This window comes from Westerdykella ornata (assembly GCF_010094085.1).
Source record: "Westerdykella ornata strain CBS 379.55 unplaced genomic scaffold EI97scaffold_4, whole genome shotgun sequence".
Lineage (NCBI taxonomy): Eukaryota > Fungi > Ascomycota > Dothideomycetes > Pleosporales > Sporormiaceae > Westerdykella > Westerdykella ornata.
In genome coordinates this window covers 1,309,714-1,331,446 of record NW_022986854.1, presented here as the reverse complement: position 1 = coordinate 1,331,446, position 21,733 = coordinate 1,309,714, and the positions used below count along the sequence as shown (strand labels likewise).

The following is a 21,733-nucleotide window of genomic DNA, read 5'->3' as shown; positions in this document are numbered from 1 at the left end:
GAAGAAGAAGAAGAAGAAGAAGAAGAAGAAGAAGAAGAAGAAGAAGAAGAAGAAGAAGAAGAAGAAGAAGAAGAAGAAGAAGAAGAAGAAGAAGAGATCAGAGGAGGAAGGAAACAGAATGGGAGGAGACGTCGTCAAATCAAGCTTTTTCTTCTTCCCTCGCCCTTTGCTCTCCTCCCTCCCTTCTTTCCTTCTTTTTGCTCCTTACTTGCTCAATGGGGCAGTCGCGGAATGTGTCTACCGCCTCCTCCCACGTCCGACTGAACACCCCCCTGCACTTCCTCTGTACTGCTGTTTTCCACATCCAATTTAGACAACTAGCAGGGCGCAGCAATAGAGGAGGTCTCCTGCGATTAGCTTCGTAGCGCGCCTCTAGAGCGCGCCTCTACGTATAGCAGTATGTTTAAAAAGAAGAAGAAAATTCGCATTATTTAAGTCGTAGCTAGTTAGCTTGTTGCCGGGTAGGCAATTCCACCTACAGAGGAGTTGCAGCCGGATGTTCAGTCGGATGTGGAAAGCCGCAGTATTATGCAAGGGAGGGAGGGAAGACGCAACATTCGAAAGCAAGCCATCCAATCCGCCTCTCCCACCTGGACAGACCACACCTCGGTATCACCTATGCAATCACTCATCATACACAAAACTGAATCCAAAACTTTGGAAAACATTTCACATTGAACATACCCAGACTCCGTTCAAGTTCACCACCCGCTGTCTAGACTATGGCTCCACTCTGCGCTCTAACAAGAACTATAGTGTACAAGGGGCACCTCTCGGTCTGCCCCAGCCAGCGTGGCTCGCTCATGCAAAGATAATATGTCATGTGCTAGATGGACTTTTGCAGAAACAGAAACCCCCCTCTACAACTCGTCGTGGGTAGGCTCCTCATCCTCGCCGCCCGCACCTCCCGCCGAGCCGTACAGCTTCGACGTGATGGGGTACGCCACCTGCGAGAGCTTCTCAAACTGCTCGTCAAAGTCCTCGCTCGTCGCCGACGACGCATTCTCCTCGAGCCAGTCCTGCGCCTCCTTGATGGCGTCCTGGAGCGTCTCCTTGTCGTCATCCTCAACCTTGCCACCAAGGCCCTCGTCGTCGTTGAGCTGGTTCTTCAAGCTGTAGGCATAGTTCTCCAACTTGTTGCGGGCCTCAATGCGCTCGCGGTTGGCCTTGTCCTCCTCGGCATACTTCTCGGCTTCCTCAACCATGCGCTCGATTTCCTCCTGGGAAAGGCGGCCCTTGTCGTTAGTGATGGTGATGGTCTCGGACTTTCCAGTGCCCTTGTCAACAGCAGACACCTTGAGGATACCGTTGGCGTCGAGCTCGAAGGTGACCTCAATCTGGGGAACACCACGGGGCGCGGGACTACAAATTGTTAGCTCATGATCTCAACTTGGAAAGCTGTGGCTACTTACGGAATGTTGGTGAGCTCGAACTTGCCGAGAAGGTTACTGTTGAGAATGATTAGCAACAAGGGCTTTGTGTCGGGCACTTCTCTGATGACGGTGAAGAAGGGGAAAACGAAAATAAAACACTCACTTATCTTTCGTCATTGCGCGCTCGCCCTCGTAGACCTGGATCAGGACGACGGGCTGGTTATCGGCGGCGGTCGAGAAGATCTGGCTCTTCTTGGTGGGGATGGTGGTACCACGCTTGATGAGGTGGGTCATGACGCCACCAGTCGTCTCAATACCGAGAGTTAGAGGGTTCACGTCCATGAGGATGACCTGGCCCGTGGCGGCGTCACCAGCGAGAACACCACCCTGAACGGCGGCGCCGTAAGCGACAGCCTCGTCGGGGTTGACGTCCTTGCGAGCCTTCTTTCCGAAGAACTCCTCCAGCATCTGCTGGATCTTGGGAATACGGGTGGAACCACCAACGAGGACAATGTCATCGATCTGGTCCTTGGTGAGCTTGGCGTCGTCCAGAACCTGCTGAACCGGCTTGAGCGTCTTCTTGAAGAGGTCATTATTGAGCTCCTCGAACTTGGCGCGGGTCAGGGTCTCGGAGAAGTCCTCGCCCTTGTGGAAGGATTCGATTTCAATCTTGGCCGTCTTCTGCGACGAGAGCGTGCGCTTGGCCTTCTCCACCTCGCGTTTCAGCTTACCCATGGTCTTGGGGTCCTTGGTGATGTCGACGTTCTTCGCCTTGTTGTACTTCTTGGCGAGGTAGTTGATGACACGGTTATCGAAATCTTCGCCACCGAGGTGTGTATCTCCAGCGGTGGCCTGGACCTCGAAAACGCCCTCCTCAATGGTGAGGATGGAGACGTCGAAAGTACCACCTCCGAGATCGTACACGATGACCTGGCGTTCGGGCTGGTCGGTCTTGTCGAGGCCATACGCCAGAGCGGCAGCGGTGGGTTCGTTGACGACACGGAGAACGTTAAGGCCGGCGATGGTTCCAGCGTCCTTGGTGGCGGCACGCTGGGCGTCGTTGAAGTAGGCGGGGACGGTGACGACGGCGTTCTTGACAGTCTCGCCGAGGTAGCTCTCAGCAACCTCCTTCATCTCTGTGATTTGTTAGTTACCGAGTATGCAGGCAATTTACGCATGCGCACTCACTTCCAAGAACCATGGCGCTGATTTCCTCCGGAGTGAAGGTCTTCTCCTCTCCACGGACCTCGACCTGGACGCGGGGTTGACCGCTCTTATTGACGACCTTGAAGGGGAAGTGCTTGATATCCTGCTGTACAGACTTGTCGTTGTACTTCATACCAATGATACGTTTCTGCCACAGTCAGTACCAATCCGATTTGAGCGACGGCAGGGATGCTTACGATGTCGAAGATGGTCCGGTGGGGGTTGCTGGCGTACTGATTCTTCGCGGCGTCACCAACGAGGCGTTCCTCATCGGTAAAGGCTACCCAGGAAGGAGTGATACGGTTACCTGGGCGCTGTCAGTGCCGCTCGAAAACATTCGTACATGCGTCTCCACTTACCCTGATCGTTGGCTATGATTTCGACCTTTCCGCCCTTCATGACACCGACACAAGAGTATGTCGTTCCCAGATCGATACCAATGACAGGACCCTGGACCTTGCCAGAGTCGTCCTTGACCGCTTCCTTTGTGTCGTCGGCGCGTGCTGTCCGGGCCAGCATCAGACCGCCGACCAGGACGAGGAGAAGGTACAGAGCGATGCTCCAGGTGGAGCGCTGAGCGCCCCTCGACCGTCGAGCCATTGTGGGTGTGTGTGAGGAGGTGTGTCTGTATAGAACGTATCCCAATTGACCGCCCGCTATGCGTCGAGCAAAGCAAGGAAATCAATCTCCCAGCTCTGGGGGGAGGGGGTGGAAAATGAAATGGGCAAGCTTCTAATAGAAGTCCCCGGGTATCTTTCAAAAAAGGAAGAAACAGAAAAAGAGGAGAGCTGTTGATTGGGGCGGTTGATGGGGTGGAGGATTGAAGGAGTGAAGGAGGAGGGATCTCCGGGCGGTGGGTGGGGAGTTATATGGCGCGAGAGGCGTACCTGGAGGTTTTTTGAGGCCACCTTGCGATGTTGCCAGTTATGCCGCCGCGGTGAAGGCGGTCAGCGGAGGTCTTGGCGCGCTAGGTGCGGAAGTGGTAAGGCGATTGCCGGATCGGAAATCTCCAGCCTCAATTGCTCCTCCTCAGCGGTAGACTTCGCCTCGTGCTGGAAACTTCGATGGTTATAGAATTGGGCCCGCTTCGCCGCAGTGTTGTACTGTGTAGAAAGTATACTGTGGTACACAGTACGGGGAACTCTGTGTTGCCTCTTCTCTTTCTTGATCAATTGATTCCCCCCTTTTCGGTTTGTACAGGCAAGTGGTAATCTAGTCTATCATGTAGTACCCGCACCTTTCCACCTCCTCTCCCAACCATTGTAGCCCTATACTGCCTACATATCTCTCCTACCACGCCCTCCCGAACCAACATACCATTACCCCCCTCGCCACCTTATTCTCACACCCTGCGCATCAGCCACCTGTCCAATACCAAGCCAACCTAACTTTCTCCTCCGCCATCAGCCAATCTTGGAAACCCTAAAACTTGCCAACCTGTCCTCTTTGTCTCAGCCTCACTCACCTCAGCGGCAAACTGACAAAACCTCAAGTAATCGGCCCTCTTTTATTATTTTATCCTGCTCCACCAATGGCGCTCTTAGAACAAGCCGCTGTGGCGATGAGTCCCTATTGGATGAAGAGGATACGTGTACTTTAGTGGCACGTGCAAGGCATAGGCGTTTTGTGCGAGTATGGCCACGTAGTAGACAAGGCTTTGAGTCACTGGAGGACTAGGGGAGTTGCACTTGTAAGAGCCAGACGGGGAGGTATACTTGTCTTTATTGATGTTCGTGATTGCTAGGCTGCAGTGTTGGGAGATCGAACTGTGGCGGGAATGGCAATCTATAGATGAAGGATCGAGTTGAATATCGCATGGTCCAGGATGATTATACTGTGTACTGCCATGACTGTGTCAAATCTTTCTTATAGATCTAAGGATATCTATACGCATAATGGATCATTCACCCTAAGCCTTCCCACTCTTCCCACCCCTCCCTCCAAACCCCCACCGAATCTGATTCGCCCACCTCGCCTCGACCCCAAGATCCTCCGCAAAAGACCAAACCAGCCCAGGATTCTTCTGAAACATGCGCCCCACGAAAACCATATCCAGACCCCCTTCCTCCAGATACCCATTCGCCTGCTTCCCCTCGGTGATACTCCCCACCGCACTCACCGCCATCTTATCCCCAACCGCCTTCTTCACCGCATTGGCAAACGGCACCTGGTACCCCGGCCCGCCGTGGATATGCTGCTTCTCGTGCAAACCTCCCGACGACACATCGAGCAGGTCCACTCCGCGCTCCGCCAGCAACGGCGCGAGTTTACACGTCTGCTCGACCGTCCAGCCTTCGATCCCAGCCTCCTCGAGCCAATCCGTGGCGCTGATCCGCAGGAATAAAGGCATATCCTTCGGCATCGTCTGTCTCGCCAACTCGACCACCTCGAGCGTTAGACGGATCCGATTCTCGAAGCTCCCGCCATACTCATCCGTGCGCTGGTTCGACGCGGGCGACAGGAACGAGTGGAGCAGGTACCCGTGCGCATTGTGGATCTCGATGACGTCGACGCCGGCTTTGACGGCGCGCTCGACGGCCGCTTTAAAGGCCTGCTTGTACTCCTCAATGTCCGCTTTCGTCATCGCCTTGGGCTGGGCGTGGCGCTCGTTGTAAGGGATCGCGCTCGGAGCCTTGACGTTATCAGGCCAGCCGTTGAGTTCGGGACCCGCGACATCGCCGGCACTCAGCCACGGCGCGACGGTGCTGGCCTTGCGGCCGGCGTGCGCAAGCTGGATGCCGATCTTCTGGTTCTGGCTGTGTGCGAATTCGACGACACGGCGCAGCGGCTCGATCTGCGAGTCCTTCCACAGGCCGCAGTCTTCGGGCGTGATGCGGCCTTCGGGCAGGACGGCGGTGGCTTCGACGAAGGTGAGGCCGGGCCCGCGTTGGATGATGCCGCCCAGGTGCGTGAGGTGCCAGTCTGTTTGGTGGCCGTCTTGCGCCGAGTATTGGCACAGAGGGGAGAGCTGGGGCAGGTTAGTATGCGTGATTGCGATTCCTACGAGTGATGTAACATACAGCAATGCGGTTCTGTAGCGTCAAACCTCGGAGCTTGATGGGTGTGAACAGCTTGGGGATCTTGCTGCTGCCATCCTTCATCGTCAGGGCAGTGCCCGCTGGAGGATCCTGCAGGGGAGTGAAGTAGGAGATTCCAGGCGCAGCCTTGTTTTCCAGGTGATTCTCCCCCTTCACCTGGACGTTCGAGCCGTGATGTGAGTGCTCGCCCGTCATTATTGTGGCTTTCGGAATTAAATTCCGGTGGGTATCAAACTCGTGAAGGTTGAATGAAGTGTGAAAGGATGCTAGATGTGTAGAAGTAACAGGCACAATGAGTGTATCTGTATCTCAGGGAGGGAAAAGCAATTGAGCGCTGTAGAGCAAAAATTTATCCCTCAAAGACGTCTCCATGACGGCTTTATATCGATAGTCTACCCGCGGTTCCAGCGCACCTTGGACGGTGACGTGCGAAGCTTGTCGATGAGGTTGCGCCGGTCCACCATGCCCCAATCAGGTATGGCGTACGTTTGATTTGTCACCCAGCTTCAGCTTCCCGCCACTTTTAACTACCCTTCACTTGAGGTGCACTCAAGGCCGATCTTTAGGCCTCACCAGGGAATAAGTCGGCCTGCGTGACGGCTCTTACCCGGCCTATAACCGTATTTCACCCCTAGTGCCGAGGGTTCACCGGTTTTCTCGGTGCGAGTAGTCGTTTGTCAGCAGTTCCATAGCATTCGATGTCACCAGAAGCGGGCCCAAGGGGGAGGAACTTGTTGCTGCTTGTCAGTCCGTCAGAGAGCGAACTTGACTTAGCAGTAGCTCTCGAAAGGCAACATTCTCTGCAAAACACTCCATTCTGTGTATTTGGACACTACAGCCCCCCCAAAGCTCCTGCAAAGCTCACACAGAGCTAATCCAGCTGGCCGTGGCTCCGCCCATAGGAGCGAGTAGATTGGTGAAAGGGTATCTGCACATAAAAGCATCGTCAATCCTCCCATATATGTCGCCTACGGAAAGTCGGAATCGAATCCTTGGATACGATCCCGTCGAAGAAATGATGAACGCCTCATTATGCATCCATGCAACTGAGCTAGAAAAGAAAAAACAATCAGTCATGGTATCAAATCGTGTCCGTACGCCCGCATTCCCAGCTGCTGGACTTGGCTAGTATCCGTTGTATCCTTGAGCACCTGGCGCCGCAGTGTTGCTCCTGGCATAGGGATCATGGGTCCACCCCGGTTGTCGCAGAGGCGCCGTGGCGCTCCTTTGCTGCGGCATGCCATTAGGACCCCGGTTCGGGAGAGGTTGCGAGGCTTCGCGCCGTTGTATTGCGGATTGTAGGGCAGCTGGAAGACCTGCACGAGGGTTCCTTGGAGGAGCCGTACCGGCCCGCGACGGTGGGGGCGATGTCCGGGTGTTCTGGGTTGTATGCTGGGCCGGAGATGCTGGGCGAAGAGCGTTGGGCAGTTGAGGACGCTGATACTCGTCTGCAATGTCTAGCGGGTAATCGTATTCTTGCGGGCCACGGTTGTCTACAGGTGTCATGTCTACGGGCGACATCTCGTACGCTGGTCCCGTTCTGGGGGCTCGGTTATCATATGGTGAGAAAGTCGGGTCGGCGATCTGGCCCTGCGACGGGTACGGTGGGTTTCGCGTACCGGTTTCGCTAGGCAGGGGAGAAATCAGCTGCCCGGACGGGGTCCCACGACCATCCGAGAAGGACGTCTTGACGGGCGGGAGTGGGCCTCGCTGCGAGTACGGAGGGGCTCGTCCCTGGGACATGGGCGAGAATGGACGTCCAGGAGGACCACGAGGCATGGGACGAGGCCCAGGTCCAGCTTGGAAATAGTCGCCTTCTCGATCAAGCTGGGGCATCGGTGGCACAGGCGAGGACATTCCCATGTTTCCAGCCTGACTGAGAAGAGGTGCGTCCGATGCGTAGGTGAAGGACGTATCAGATCGGTTGGGAATCGGCCGTTCGCTCAATGAAGGCAGCGAGGGCGTCATGGCCAGAGTCCTTGATGTGGCGTTGGTACTGGTTGTGTTGGACCTCGTGGGTCCGTTGGGAGCATAAGGCGGCAGTGTTGTGGTCGAGGTGCTCATGGAAAACACTGAAGCGGTGTCCTCGTCCGTGCCTGCAAGCTTCGGAAGAGTTGGCGCCCTTGGAGCTCCTTCGGTATCACCCTTCTTCTTGAGACCACTCTCCTCCTCGCGGCGTTTCTGATCCTCCTTTTCCAAGGCCTTCTTGACCTTCTTGCTCACGACCCTTCCGAGACGAGCTTCGACTTTGCGTCGGCAGTACTGGGTCAGGGTTCCGTCGGAGCTGGGAATATAATGCCACAGGAAGAACACGTAGAATATGAGGGACAGGAACAAAGACAGGGCAGCGATGACCCAAATGACCAGAGAAAACAGCATGGCAAAATAGATGACTGTTTCCCGCGTGTTGCCGGTTTTGGTCATAGTCTCGATGTTCATGAAGAACTGGAGGACGGGCGATCGATCTTTGGGAGCAGCATGTTCACCAACAGGGATGAGTTGGGCCTGCATGACGGCCCACAGGGTCAAGGCATTGATGACCATGCGGGGCCCTTGTGCCAGTATGATGAGGAGCGCGCCTAAGAAGAATTAGGTACCATGATAGGGCAGCGCGGCCGTTGTGGCTTACCTTTGAATTGGAAGTAGACGAAGAGCGCCAGATAATCGGCGCCCTTTTTGCTTCTCGTCAGTTCGGCAAAGACCAAGAACCGACGCCAGCCTTGACCCCTTCTTGTAATACGCATACTTTGAAAAATGGCAGCGAGAGGTTCCAGGTAGCTCTCAGTAACGCTTCCAGAACGAATGACGCGCCATGCCCTCAGCCAGCGATACATTAGGAAGACGTAGGAGAGGATGATGCACACGGCGAAGATCCACTTGGCGACATCGAAGCTGACCTTGGGGCGCACCTCACTAGACCATTTGTTGAAGGCGAGGAGATTGACGGCAGTGAAGGCATCGGCAGCGTAGACGGCGACGGAAATTATGACGAGAATCCACAGCCATGCATAGGAGAGTGGAGTCAGGCAGGAACGAGACTTGAAGTCGGACAGGGTCTGCGAAGAGAGTCAGCAGGTTCGAGAGGAGATTGCAACAAGACATACAATATAGTCCCATTTCTGTTCCTCGCTCACGGCAATGGCCTTCTCGCGATCGCCGCAGCAACCCATGGTTGGCGGCTTGAGGGTATTAAGAGAGGTATCCGGTCAACGGCAACGGCTTCCAGTCCAGCTGTTGGTGTAAGGAGTGACTTGAGCGCGGTGCTAAAACATGTAGCTACGCTCGGGAGCCGTGAATGTCGTTAAGATGTGGTAGGGTGGTGACAGGCCAGCTGCACACCACTGGCGAGAAGTTCGGAAGAGCGACAGGGGACGGGTTTTCAACGAACGGTTGGGTCTAAGGCTGGAGGCGTGCGGTAAGGGGGTGTGCCGGCTCGGAATGATGCTCTTACGCACTGCGCATGATAGACATAGACCAGCTGTGGGGGCGTCGAGAGTCTGAAGCGCGACAAAGTCTGAAGCGTTTCAGGAGCGGATGGGAGTATCCGGCAGCGGGAGGGGATATATAAAAGAATTGGCGCAGCTGGTGAAGACGATCGGCGCGAGTTCTGCTATCGGTCGTATGGCGGTGATGGAGGTGAGATTCAACGGCAGGGTGACAATTGGGCGCGGAAGGGGGTGGAAAGGAGAGACGGGCGCGAGCGTGCAGCCGAAAGGAGGGTCGGTTTGGGAATGGAGCCGCGCAGGCAAAAGAGTGACCGGAAGAAGGGGAATTGGGCGCGAAGTGTGTGCTCTGCGCAACCCGAGAGTGGTACGAGTGGCACGAGTGGCAGTGAGAGCACTGAGAGGAAGGGTGGAGGTGGAGGTGAGGCTGCTCAGGGCTTGGGGGGTCGCTCGCCATGAGACCGTTGGTGCTGGTTCGCACTCCGACGGCCCTGCCAAGAACCGCGCCGTTTGACACTTTGCCCAAAGTGGAAGGCAGCTAGCCTGTTCCTTGCGCTAGCTCCGGACGGCTCGTGCCTTGGAAAGCTGTCCCCGGCCCTCTCTGGCCTCTCAAACCACACTTTTTATTCCGTACCGTACAGCACCTATTCTTTGAGGTAAACCCCTTCTTTGCAGTTTCGAACACTACTGTTTCTGCAAGATTCCTGTACAGAGGAAGCTTGTACAAATTAGATAGAAAGGGCTGTAAAGACTATGTCCCTGTACAGTTTTTATTTCTTAGTTTATTATAGCGTAGGAGAGGAGATATCCTAGGAGAATCTCTTTACTCTTGCACCGCGACAGGCTGTAACAGGATTCTGCCGCCCTTTAGTTGACGGAGATAGGGCGGTAAACTAATTAGGCTTAACTCCCTTAAAGAAGGGGTTCACCTCAAAGAATAGGTGCTGTACGGTATCACTGACAACAAACACCTTTTCCCCCATTCCAACTGCAACGCATGTGCCATCTTCGATCTGCATTCTCCATTCCGTACCTCGTTGGTTGTGGTACTGCTGACACAGCTCACTCAGCCTTCCAGATGATGCTCTACTGTTATATAATGATTACATTGTGGAATGTGGCACCAGCGGCACACGCATACCGCACCTGTTCATCATTGAGGCAACTGACTGTCACATTTTCCAGACTCTACATTGAAGACAGAGACCCGGGCGTTCCAGCTGCAGCGCGCTGCGAGTTCCTATTACTACGCAGACACGACTCAAAGGAAACTAAGGATCACCGCTCTCGACAACTCTGACCGCAGTAATGACCGGATTGGATGCGTCTCACTCATCAGCCTTTCGCTCACGTAGTCTCTGAAGCTATGTTGCAGCTACGTTTGGTTTGCTCTAGTTTTGTCTCTCCACCTGGATCTTATCCTGTCGTCCACTCAGCTTCAGCTTCACCGTTGAATCCGATCCCATCTGTTCCAGGTCTCACCGTGGATAGGCCAGAAACGGCAAAAGACATGTTTCTCCCCTGTTCTTGAAGATATTCCTCTTCTTTTCTACTACCCTCGAATCAACAGTGTTTTGGTTGTCAAGTTCTGCGCAACTCCTCATCTCTTAGTCAAACTATATTATTCATAATGTCCAATTCTTCCCATGTTGTCTTCTCGGATCCATCTTCTCCCAGCAAAACCACCATTTCTTTATTATCTTGGCCAGCGCCCCAAAGCCCTGTCGAAACCAAAGACCTTCCACTTGGTTCTCAGAAGCCCACATCTACATAGGGATGTGTGCCTCGCAAGACAATCAGCGTTGGCTTGAAGCCATTTCAAAGCCTCAAGCTGTACGTACCAATGCATTGGCACAGTACGGTCGTTGTATGCCCACTGACGGGCTTATAGAAGAGACATCTTGTGCTATCGCATTATACGTATTGACAGTCCGTAACTCTCCTTTGCCTCTCGAGAGCAAGCTCAAGGTTTCTCTCAATCTTCTCAAGCCTAACAATAACGACCTGGTAGAATTCTTTGTGAAAGTCGACGTCAGAAATATCAAGCCCCAAACTCGGCGGATTAAGGCAATAATCTACCGCTTTCGCATAGTCTAAGCGACCGAACTGTTTCTGGAGACTTATACCGCAAAGCTTCGTAACCAGGTTGAAGCTTGGATCAGTCCTGTCGATTTCGTCCGCTTCGTTTTCTCTCAACCCTTGAACCAGCCTTAAATGAGCTATCTCTAGGAGAATAATTCCAATTCGGAGCAGTGTCTCGCTACCTCTTGGTGAGACTTGTTGCGCAGGTAGACTGTACTTCGACTGAGACCACTTGTCTAACCGCACGCTGAGGTGTGGCTCGAGAACGCGCTCAAGAAAGCCGCCTGATATCCGATCCACAATCAACAGTTGCTCACTGTTGAGTGTGGTCTGGGACCAGAACGTTGGGGTGAGCCGCAGAACTGCCTCGCATAGTAAGCGTGCTACCTTGATTCGCATCAAGTTTAAGATGATTGTTGGAACAACCGATCCAGAGGAGACATCAACATAACGCTTTTCGGTAATCCACTGTGACAGTGAAACTGGGTGACTGTGGGCGTCATACAGTATTTCTGGGTAATACAGCCGATTCCGGCCGGCCGTAAATGTGCCTTTATCCATAAGATCGGGAAGGTCAGCAGCCCAATGTCCTGTTTGTTGACGAAGGTTCGCGAGGCAGGTTGAGCCAATGACTCTAATTGCACATGCTTGCTCTCCGCCCAAGCATGAGGAACCTCGGGTATTCTCCACAGGAACACTCCCTGAAATTGGAAATCCTCTCTTTGCCATACTCCGGCCAACATTCTTTACGACCCCGCGGTATGAAATCGATTTCGATTTCGATCTGCTGCTCCGGAGCACGCTTGGCGTCTTTTCAGCCTCGGAGGCGAACAGAGTCGATTGCGCCTTGAACCATACCAAACCAGGGTCGTTCCTGGTGAGTTTCGTGGTTTCGAACGCAAGATAAAAGCTTAATTCCGGTATTGATTGGTCCAGAGTTTCACTGACCTGTAAATTGAAATAGACCCGGTGCTCAGGGTGGTGGGGACAAGCTCGACGGAGCTGCTCGTGAAGATGGGCTGAAACTTTCCGGCATATGGAGAACCTATGGAACGCCTGCTCCTCGGCCGCGCTGAGTGTTTTTCTCTGCTGAGATAGTTGCACGTTCGAGAGCGAGGAGCAAATGCCTCGGAAATAGCGTAGGTATGGGGTGGCGCTTGCTATCTTTTTGTAGAGACTAACCACGTATTGCTCTTTCATCTCGATGCCGTTGGCAGCTTTTGGTGAACGGTAGGATTTCCGATTTTTCTTAGGCGATTGCTGTGTGACCCAATTTAGCGGAATGTACAACGAACCAAACAGTATTTGAGCACCTACTTTGAATTTCTTACTTCCTGTTATGCTCCCAAGCACTCTAAGGAGCAGCTGAGAAAGCCCTCCATACTTCTTCTTCACGATCTGCAGCGCGTTGAACGCCTCCTTGACCAGTTTCTCAACCTGACTGATGTCTACCAGTGCGGTTCTGGGGGTGTACAATCTCCTTAGAGCTTCACTCTGCGACTGGCAGATGGTTCTTTGTACTTTGAGCTCCGTAATAACGATTTCCAACTCACTGCTGCGAGGCTCAAGCTGCTTACAGATGAAGTCATGCTTTTTCGTAATGCTTTGTGCGGCTTGGAGACAATTATTCAGGTAGATGTGCCAACTCAAAGAGGGGAAACTAGAAGCTGTAGACGGTTCAACGTCGCCGGTATCCGTATAGTATGCCGGTGTACTCGACATTGATCCGGGCGAAAATGTCGCCACAGGTGCGAGAGACTGCGGCGGGGCTGTATACCTAGGATTTGCCACACTCTCAGGAGTGCTAGGAGGGATTGCAACGGCATCGGGCCTTTGGGTTTGGAGTGACCGCATCTCTGTCAAAGTCTTTATTTGCCCTGGTTCGACAATGTTAGCTCCGCATTAATGACGGTTTACAAAATGGACTCGGCATGCAATAGGGGTACGAACCATTCGACACCATCTTACGGGACTCGGCTGCCTGAGGATGATAGAAATGCAAGTTTTCCACATTCAGCGCGCCAATGTACATTTGAGACTTGCTACTGTAGTCACTCGAGCTACTATCGTACATAGCAGCCACTAAAATTCCATTTTGCCCGACCTTATTATTGCTAGTCTGGAGTTGAGACGGTGGCTGAGGGCGCTGGTCTGCCCCCGCGAGGCTGGGATTTCGCTCGTGGCTCATTTACGGTGTGCAACGATACACACAGACTTCTGTACAGTATGGTTATGAAGAAAGGGGACAAGCATTTGCTGCCGTAAAAAAGAAAGGGAATTAGCGGGAAGGAGCGATCACGGCGAGAGAAGGATACAGATACAGATTCTAATGTAAGTGGACCCCGCAGCTATAGCTAGCTATCAAGTCGGTGTGCGCTTACTCCCCGTGCGGATATGAAAACGCCGAGCCTACGGAAAGAAGCAGTGCTTGTTGCAAGCTTCGAACAGGCTTCGCTTCTCCGACAGGAACGCTGCACAACTTAGGGTTCGGTAATTATAAAGAGACCCATGAGGAGGTTCTGGCCCGTGCCGAAGGGTAAACAGGCATACCAATGACATGCTCAGGGCTGCCGATGGCTGTCCATGATATGAACAGGTAGATCTGCGCTACATTGGTGGGTTTTGCCTATGTTCCATGAGCCGGTGTGGTAGGACAGCAGGTGGCAGCAGGTGGGCGCTGCAAAGACCGCCGGAAATGGAAGTTGCTGAATGTTAATACGATATGGGCTGAGCGCTGAGCCGATATGAGCGCTTTACAGCCACCATTTGTGCGCTCATCCGGCATCTTTTATTAAACCTGGGGGTATCGGTCCTTTTCGCATTTTCATAATCCATGGCTGATACTGCGGAACGCTTCCGTCGTTGATTCACATTCGTTTTGGGTTTGAATCATCGATATATGATTAGACAAAACCTTACATGCATACAATTGTCCCTGCAACTGGAAAGCACCGGATGGTAGATAGTGAACCCGTCGCAATCCTCATTGTAGCTGAACAGTCCCAGTGTATAGGTAGTTGTGTCGCCCATCAACGACGCGCAAGTCCAGCCAGTAAAACTTCCTTAGACACTGGATAATTGAACATCGTTCCCCCATCCTCGGCAAGGTTGTTGGAGATTTCTATCTCGTCAATATGGTCCCATATGTCCTGTTCGCCGGCAACGGGAACATTTAGCATGAAACCCTGTCTGAGCGCCCTGTTGTCCTTGATTATGCGCTTCTTGTACTTCTGGCCATGTGTACCAAAATCATCAGATTCTAAATCGTGAGGCTTGGCCGACAGTTCGGCTATGTCGGCCGCCGTGAGGCTAACGGTGCCGTCCGCTGAAGGAGTTTAGCAACACAAACGTAGTGAGTCCATTGTAACTTGCGGCTTGCATACCGTTGGCTTTCCGGTTCTGGACAATAGTTGCCAGCTTGAGGCCATACTGGTCGCCCAGCTGTGCTTTGAGTCGACTGTTCAGGTCCTCGACAACGGCAGTGTTCACAGCAATGGCCTCGCCGACCTTATATGTCAATCCGACACTGACCAACTCTAGGCTGACTCCGAGGTCCACCTTGGACAAGGCCAAGTCTCTCATCAACGTATCAAGTCGTGCAAGATCATCAGACCCAGAACGCATCTGGTGGACGAAATTCTTTAGCCCGCCCTTTTCAAGTGCAACATTCATTTCCTGGAGGCATTCCGTCACAGACTTGCCCGTTTCTTGGATTTTCAACAGAACGCTTTTGATGTTCTCTGTTTTGAGCGGCTCCTGGTCTTCGATCAACTCCACGATTTTCAACGTCTCTTCCACAGTTTTCATATGGCGTTCTAGGACCGGGGGCAGGTCTTTTGGGCTATTCCTTGCAGATCGAATACGTTTGATCAATTTAATAGTCTGCTCCAGGGCGCCAGCAGCGGCGAGGGCGGTTCCAAATATCTCTGCCTTGACTGGGTCTTAGCCTACTTCCTATGCGTGGCCGGTTACTCCAGTGATAGGGTGACTTGCCATGTTGTTGAACTTCGGCTTTGGTTTGTTGTCAGATGAATGAATCTGGAGAATACTGCTTGCGGCCCTCAGCCTTTGACGAGAAATAGGCTGCTTAAACAGGATGCAGTTTCCAAGGATCTTTTGGATGCCCGAAAATCGCATCCCTCCTGGCTGCGGGGCAAGACGGGCAGATTAACCAGACCAGGTGTGTTGATACACCAGGCTTTCATGCATAATGCATACTACCCTACCTCAAGTACTCGGCACGTCCGATTCGCGAGAGGTGCGTGAAGGACCTACGCGGGTGCCCGGCAGTGTTGACCTCCAAGAAGTACTGGGGCTTGGTTGGCAGATTGGTTCCCCACTAGGCGTTACCTATAGCTAGGTGGGAATGGATACGCGGAGGCTTCGCAGACATGTAAATGACCCCTTTGGGAGCTTAGCCCAGGATACGTTCCTCTCTACTTAGAGTTGTTACTAGCACACCGACTGCTGATAGCTACGAAGGGTAATGTCGCTATCCGGTACAACTGTTGGCGCAATGCAGGCTAGAGCCGAAAGCGATACGTACCCTGGGGTACGGAGTAACTTTTCAGTCAGATTCATTCTTCCCGCAGTTGTAGCCGCTCAGCCCATATGCAAAGAGCTGAGCTTTTTGTGTCACAGCGTCCCTTATTGGTGGGGATCAAGGGCGTTACCAAATGAGCAACCGTCCCAGCGTTTATTATTTCGTCGGCCTTGCAGCTGACCCCTCTTTCACTGCGCATTCTCGTTGCCGGATTCGCAACGCTTGCACCCTCCAAACTGATATCTCCGCTCAAACCGGTCAGGCAGCTTTCTGCAAGATCGTGCATACATACGTGTTTTCCTCGTATTACAGCGGACTTCGCGTTATCCATCCATCTTGTGCACCTCCCCCTGGTGGGTCACTAGTAGCCTAGCCGAAATTTCCTCAGTGAAAGCCACTGCCACTTCAAACTTTTCGGAAACTTGTATCTACCATCAATGGGTACAGAAGGCATGGGAGAGTCGCCACCCGCACTGGAAGCTGCGCACAGCCGGCTAAGCCCTGAGAAGGACGGGGAGCCTCTAAAATCGCCCGGGAGTCCAGGGAACACCTCTCCTCCTCACCAGCATTTGGCAACGGTAACAAGCTCTGATAATGATCAACTTTCAACTGCATATGTAAAGCTATGCGACTCCATCTTGGATTTCCTCGCAGGACTTTCGTGCCACCGTTCGAATCCGCTTCAGGCTTTGCCTAAGAGCACTCAGGCCGCACCATGCCGACGGAAAACCCTCACCAGTAACGACAATATGGAACACCTTGATAAAGGATCGGATTCAGCTTCAGTTGAAGACAATCATGAAATGTGTCTAGATGACACATTGGTAGATATGTTAAATTCCGGTGATAAGGATCCGTGGGATTTACATCGCCATCGAATCAGCACAGTCTTGACAGATATGACTGCATGGCGAAACGACTTCAGCGAAGAGGATCTTCACAACTTGTTCATGAGCGATGTTTTCAATCCTGACGATAGCGTCGAGTCGGTGAAGCGTCTACTGTTGCGTGTAGCAGTGAGGCTTATTAGTAGTAAGTTGCAGCTCCTGCACAATCCCCTTAACTGGTGCCTCTATAGACTTCTACAGCTGGTATTGACTCTTTCCACCCCACAGTAACCCACTTAGCAACATCCAACAAGAGTATCACGCCTACTCTTCGTCGTGCTGGCGACACCTTGGAGGAAAATATCAAAGCGGTAAAGCAGCACGGAGTGGAGCCCCACACCCTGGGAAGTTTCTCATTGAAGAAACGTTCAACATCTTCCCATTTGAGCAGTGAAGGGTGCTTTGATCCCATCACCGTCCTGGAACAGGATATCCTCAGCATCGGCGCATTGGATCTCGCAGCGACCTTGGAGCGTCATCAGCAACTGAGGATGCTCCAAAAGCGCAAGCGGACAAGCAGCGATGCGGCCGAGAAAACAAATCGAACAGTTCCGTTTAATACCATGGAGCATGGAGTGAAGCATTCTTCGCGCGACACCAAACCCAGCCGTTTGACTTTCGTTGGAACTGATCACTACAACCGCTTGAGGAGGCGACGGCCGCCCTCGAGCTGCGGGCTTCCTCTGAGTCCATCGCCCAACCCCCACAGTCCGTTATCGAGTCCTTCAAAGCGCTTCTACCGCACTCCTAGCATAAAGAAAGCTGAAGCTAAGCGTACCGAGAATGCATGCAGTAGTGACTGCTGGGCCTCCGTTGAAAAGGATCTTCAGTCAATCTATCGTACTTGGACTGAGACTCGGCCTTTTCCAGACATCGAAAAAATTATCGAGGATGAATCGCTATCGCTCACCCTACTGGTCTCATCTGAATATAAACCATTCTCATCCGACAGTATCCGAAGTTCGCTGAAACCGCTCCAAGCACTAGCGCCAGGTACGGGCCCGGATGAAAAATCTGACACAAACGTCTTCCCAAAGGCAGTTGAGCTGCCTCGGATCAAAGACGGAAGCAATCGGGTAACAACCGGAGTCTTACGTGCTCTCCGCACAGCAATCCCGAAACCGGACCGCAAAGAGCTGAACGCGGCGTCGAATCCAAAGCTTCTCGGAGAGAGTCTAGAATCTATAGACTTCTCGCTGTCCGTTTTGCAGACATGCCGCAAATGGGAAGTGCACACAGATCTTGGCATGGAGTGTGTCGCTCGAGCACTCCGCCTGTCGGTGGAGATAGCTCTTGTGGACGAATTCCTCAGTTCGGCGCTAAAGCTCTTCACGAAGCTCAAGGACACCGAAAGGGATAGAGCCAGCAACCATATAACTGTTGCATACCTCCTTGCGTTCCTGTACAAACGATTCGAAGAAGCTCAGTCAACCGAGTTAGGGCCGTCGAATAAGCAAGCATGGGAGAGAGTAAACTCTCAAATTTCCGAGCTTTTATTTAGCCTCCAATGTCTCATCACCGTCCCGGACGCAAACTCGACCCCTAGGATCCCTTACGAGCGCTCGTCATACTTTGAGGGCGTTGAGATGACCGCTACATTGCGTGGCAACCAAGTAGAGAGTGGCAGTTCTTCAACGGCTCATGACGTTACCCAAGACGACGGCGGATCTTTCGATGCATGTTTGACTGCGCATGTTCAAGGAATTCAGCAGCTTGTGCCATTGTATCTGCTATGCTCTGTAGCATGCGATAAGATTAAGGACAACTAGAGAGTAGGGTAGCAAGATATTATTTTAGTCAATAAAAAACGCTAGTTTTAATAGTTTATATCTAAGTTACTAGCTTATAGCTAAGTATAGGTTAGAGTTTAAAATAAGTAGTAGTTACACGCGTTTATTTTTACAAGTTAGGACAACCCTATAAAGCTGCCCGCCTAGGATTACTAGGGCATATAGGGCATCTAGACTAGCATAGAGATTAGAGATTTGCCAAGGTAGAGGTTGCCCTAGGTAATATCTAGGGCATAACTAGATTTCCTGGCTCGAGTCTAGATTCCACAGGTTAAGAGACGGGAGAATCTGGAAACTAGAGCCTATAGGGACCCTACATCTAACCCACCACTCTAAACCCTCAACTCCACAGCCCTCCTCACCACAGTCGCATTCCCCCCAAACGTGCTCCCAATATCCCCACTCCTAATATTCGAAAACACCACCTTCGCATCCGGGAACTGCCTGATGAGCTCCTCCGGCCTCCCGCCCGTCGTCGGACAAGGTCCCCTCCCCACACCAGGCTTACTCGGATCCGCATCCGCAGGATACGGGTCCTGATCCAACCACCCCATATACGAACCCGCATCATCCCAGATGGACAGCGCAAGAACCATACCGCGACCAATAGCCTCGCCCATAGTCTTGAGACCGCCCAGCTGAGCGTGGTGATCGACGCCGCCGAACACCTTCTTCTGCGCGCTGCAGTACGCGTCGGTGATGGAGTCATCAGCCGCGAGACCCGGAACCGAGACTTTTGAGTTCTGAATGACTTTCCCGTCTTGCACGTAGAGGCGGCGGATCTCCTTCAGGGCTCCCGCGGACGTGCCGTCCGTGGTGACGAACTGCGTCACGACGGTGAATTTCTTGGACGTGTCGACCGTGTAGTTGGCGCCGGGGCTATAGTAGGCCTTGTTGCCGTTGCGGTAGGCGTTGAAGTCGCAGCCGTCCTTGTCGCAGACGCCAGAGTAGCGCTCGTCGCCGTTGCCGCACTGGGTGCCCTCGCAGGCGAAGACTTGGGTCGTGTTGCATGGGTGCGGTGTGAATGCCGCAGCGGCACGGTTGGCTTCCCAGATGTCCATTTCTTGACAGCAGGCACCGTATGTGTTGTTGAGGTTGGCCTGAAATGAGTATAAGCTTTCCATATTTCATGTAAGATGCGAATCGCCACTCACCACTCCCTTGATGAAATTTTGTTTCGGGCACTGAGCATCGCAGTAACCGGTTCCGTATTTCGCTCCCGCGGTATTGAGCTCGTTTGCGTCGCCCTTGTCGTTCATCTCGGAGAAATACAGCGCTCCGTTGATGCCGCACGGCACTTGCGAGACATCGACGTCAAAGCTGAATTCCTGGTTCAGCAGCTTGAAGTGCTCGTACGTGTTGTCGTCTGCAAGCAGATAGACACGCGGGCTGGACAAGCTGGTAACGTTTGTCACTGGATCCGTCTTGTAGATGTTGAGCGTCAGTGCATCGCCGCTGGTGCGAATGCCATAGGAGGCGTAATCGACTCCCTCGAGCGCACATGTCTTAGCGCAAGTCTCAACATCGGGGCAGAACTCCTTGTTGAAGCCCGTAGTGACGCAATTGGTGTAGCCGTCGACGTTGTGCAGCCAGCGGTAGTTGGAGTCGAGGACGACGGAGGACTGGACGGCTTTGCATCCTCCAGCAGTCGTACATTTGTAGGATGTGATTGGGGGATGGACTTCAGGCGTAAGGGGGCCGGGAACTTGTGCAACGGCTGTTGCAGCAAAAAAAGATGCCGCCAGAAAGGATATGCGAGGCATGACTTCTGGGGACCGTGCCGAGACCTTCGAGAGAGAAAGTGAAGTTGTTACAGAGGGCTTCGTCTCGGCGTGCTTCAACCTTTATACTTCCTTCAAACCTGAATCCCTTTGCATTGGGTCATCGAATGAAATGTTCAACAATATAGCGGGGTCTATCTCCGCATCCATTCTCGGTCAGAGTTGAGATTCGAAATTCGTAGACATGGATCGTGAACCCAGCGATGAGGGCTACCAAGTTGGTGGAAGACGGTCCCTAAAGAGCCTCAAATGTCAAGGAAGGTTATTGGTCAAGAATTGCCCTCATCTAGGAGGTTGTTTTCCCTTATTATGCCTGCGATACCGGGTTGAAGTTGGGACTTCGCTTAATCATCTCATATATGGCGACCCATTCAGCAGGGTACTGAATTTCATTTCCGCACTTTGGATCGGCGGACGCGGCCGCCGCAATCGTGGGTATCCAATATCGACATGTTCTATGCGTCTTCCAGAATATTAACGACAGATTGGGTGCAGACAAGCTTTATCACTGACCCGGGACGGTTGGTTGAACTGTTGAGTTTCAGGTTCATTACCGCAATTCATCACCCAGGAGACTGCAAAATTGCATGATCGAGGACGCCGCGGCGTTTCCGGTGGTTCTATGCAAAGTGATGGTTAGTGAATTACTTAGACGTGGACGACGTTAGGAACAGGAAGGCGGAGCACTTGTGTCTAGAGAACCTGCACATAGGCTGTTCCCCCCGTTGAATCAGTTACCGATCAGTTGCTACGCATTCTGGCAATTGGACCAATACAGAGCTCTGCCCACTCACATGTGCTAAACACATCAGACCGCCCTTTGACTTCCAGCATGAAGATCTTCCTGCGTGGAAATCCGCATTGAGATCACGTCGTGCCGTCCGGATTTGGAGTCATAGATGCTCGGTCGATGTCGTTAGGATTGACGAACAAAGAAACATGGACAACCTGTACAATGCTGTCAACAATGGCGAAAATAGAATATTTCATTCCGCCTTTGTGGCAATATCCTGCTTTGCAGAGAACAATGCGTCTTTCATCTCTTGTTGCGTCGTCTTGCCTGAAAAGAATCCGGGCAGAAATTGAACATACCTCTTGAGGATGTTCCTTAGCCGTCCTCGATATCAGTCGTCAAACTTCAATATCTTTTTTCCCCAAGATATCACAGCTTTTTCAGCTGGGATTCCCACACTCCATTTGCCTTCCCGAGAGGAGTTCCCAACTTCTGAATAATACACAATGGCAAACAACATCATGTACCGCCGGCCTCCATCCGATATCGTAAGCACCGGTCCAAGCACCGGTCCATCGGAGCGATCAACTAGATCTCCCTCTCCCTCCCCTTCCACCCACACACTTCGTCGTTCAAAGCGACTGTTTTTATCCAGCTCTATCGGTGGATCCAACACACGTTCGTGTGACACCGCTGTAACCATTCCGTCACCAGTGGCGAGACCCCCAGCACCACCCCCGCAGCCCCAGCAGCCCCGATGTGATGACGCCACATGCTGCGGCCCTTGGGGATGCTACAGCACACCGTGGAATACTTGCAACATCCAGCCGGGTATGGAAGCAATTAGTGGTAGCAGT

General features: G+C 52.7%; 7 protein-coding genes across 7 annotated transcripts; 1 reads left to right on the top strand and 6 right to left on the bottom strand.

Moving 5' to 3' along the window:
• Window positions 1-656: 656 nt before the first annotated feature.
• EI97DRAFT_431310 (78 kDa glucose-regulated protein-like protein) lies at window positions 657-3,483 on the bottom strand. The gene is made up of 6 exons (XM_033797902.1): window positions 2,939-3,483; window positions 2,777-2,886; window positions 2,562-2,727; window positions 1,537-2,509; window positions 1,413-1,448; window positions 657-1,362 (listed from the first exon to the last, which is right to left on the bottom strand). The coding sequence occupies exons 1-6, from the start codon at window positions 3,177-3,179 to the stop codon at window positions 861-863; spliced, it is 2,028 nt and encodes a 675-aa protein (XP_033656636.1). The 5' UTR covers window positions 3,180-3,483; the 3' UTR covers window positions 657-860.
• A 1,005-nt stretch (window positions 3,484-4,488) lies between these two features.
• Window positions 4,489-5,919, bottom strand: EI97DRAFT_414201 (FMN-linked oxidoreductase; the record flags this gene model as incomplete). Its single annotated transcript, XM_033796821.1, has 2 exons — window positions 5,600-5,919; window positions 4,489-5,547 (listed from the first exon to the last, which is right to left on the bottom strand). The coding sequence occupies exons 1-2, from the start codon at window positions 5,810-5,812 to the stop codon at window positions 4,489-4,491; spliced, it is 1,272 nt and encodes a 423-aa protein (XP_033656635.1). The 5' UTR covers window positions 5,813-5,919.
• Window positions 5,920-6,415: 496 nt separating this feature from the next.
• Window positions 6,416-8,790, bottom strand: EI97DRAFT_414200 (uncharacterized protein; the record flags this gene model as incomplete). The annotated part of the gene is made up of 3 exons (XM_033796820.1): window positions 6,416-8,196; window positions 8,247-8,673; window positions 8,713-8,790. 3 exons carry the CDS (start codon window positions 8,785-8,787, stop codon window positions 6,743-6,745), a joined length of 1,956 nt encoding a protein of 651 aa, XP_033656634.1. The 3' UTR covers window positions 6,416-6,742.
• A 2,184-nt stretch (window positions 8,791-10,974) lies between these two features.
• Window positions 10,975-13,174, bottom strand: EI97DRAFT_456495 (uncharacterized protein; the record flags this gene model as incomplete). Its single annotated transcript, XM_033800739.1, has 3 exons — window positions 10,975-12,402; window positions 12,460-13,019; window positions 13,093-13,174. The coding sequence occupies 3 exons, from the start codon at window positions 13,172-13,174 to the stop codon at window positions 10,975-10,977; spliced, it is 2,070 nt and encodes a 689-aa protein (XP_033656633.1).
• An 848-nt stretch (window positions 13,175-14,022) lies between these two features.
• On the bottom strand, window positions 14,023-15,398 carry EI97DRAFT_431307 (uncharacterized protein). Its single transcript, XM_033797901.1, has 3 exons — window positions 15,136-15,398; window positions 14,526-15,072; window positions 14,023-14,467 (listed from the first exon to the last, which is right to left on the bottom strand). Exons 1-3 carry the CDS (start codon window positions 15,136-15,138, stop codon window positions 14,172-14,174), a joined length of 846 nt encoding a protein of 281 aa, XP_033656632.1. The 5' UTR covers window positions 15,139-15,398; the 3' UTR covers window positions 14,023-14,171.
• Window positions 15,399-16,584: 1,186 nt separating this feature from the next.
• Window positions 16,585-18,341, top strand: EI97DRAFT_456493 (uncharacterized protein; the record flags this gene model as incomplete). The annotated part of the gene is made up of 2 exons (XM_033800738.1): window positions 16,585-16,717; window positions 16,774-18,341. The coding sequence occupies 2 exons, from the start codon at window positions 16,585-16,587 to the stop codon at window positions 18,339-18,341; spliced, it is 1,701 nt and encodes a 566-aa protein (XP_033656631.1).
• A 353-nt stretch (window positions 18,342-18,694) lies between these two features.
• On the bottom strand, window positions 18,695-20,125 carry EI97DRAFT_372589 (cellulose 1,4-beta-cellobiosidase precursor; the record flags this gene model as incomplete). The annotated part of the gene is made up of 2 exons (XM_033795359.1): window positions 18,695-19,462; window positions 19,517-20,125. The coding sequence occupies 2 exons, from the start codon at window positions 20,123-20,125 to the stop codon at window positions 18,695-18,697; spliced, it is 1,377 nt and encodes a 458-aa protein (XP_033656630.1).
• Between the last annotated feature and the right edge of the window lie 1,608 nt (window positions 20,126-21,733).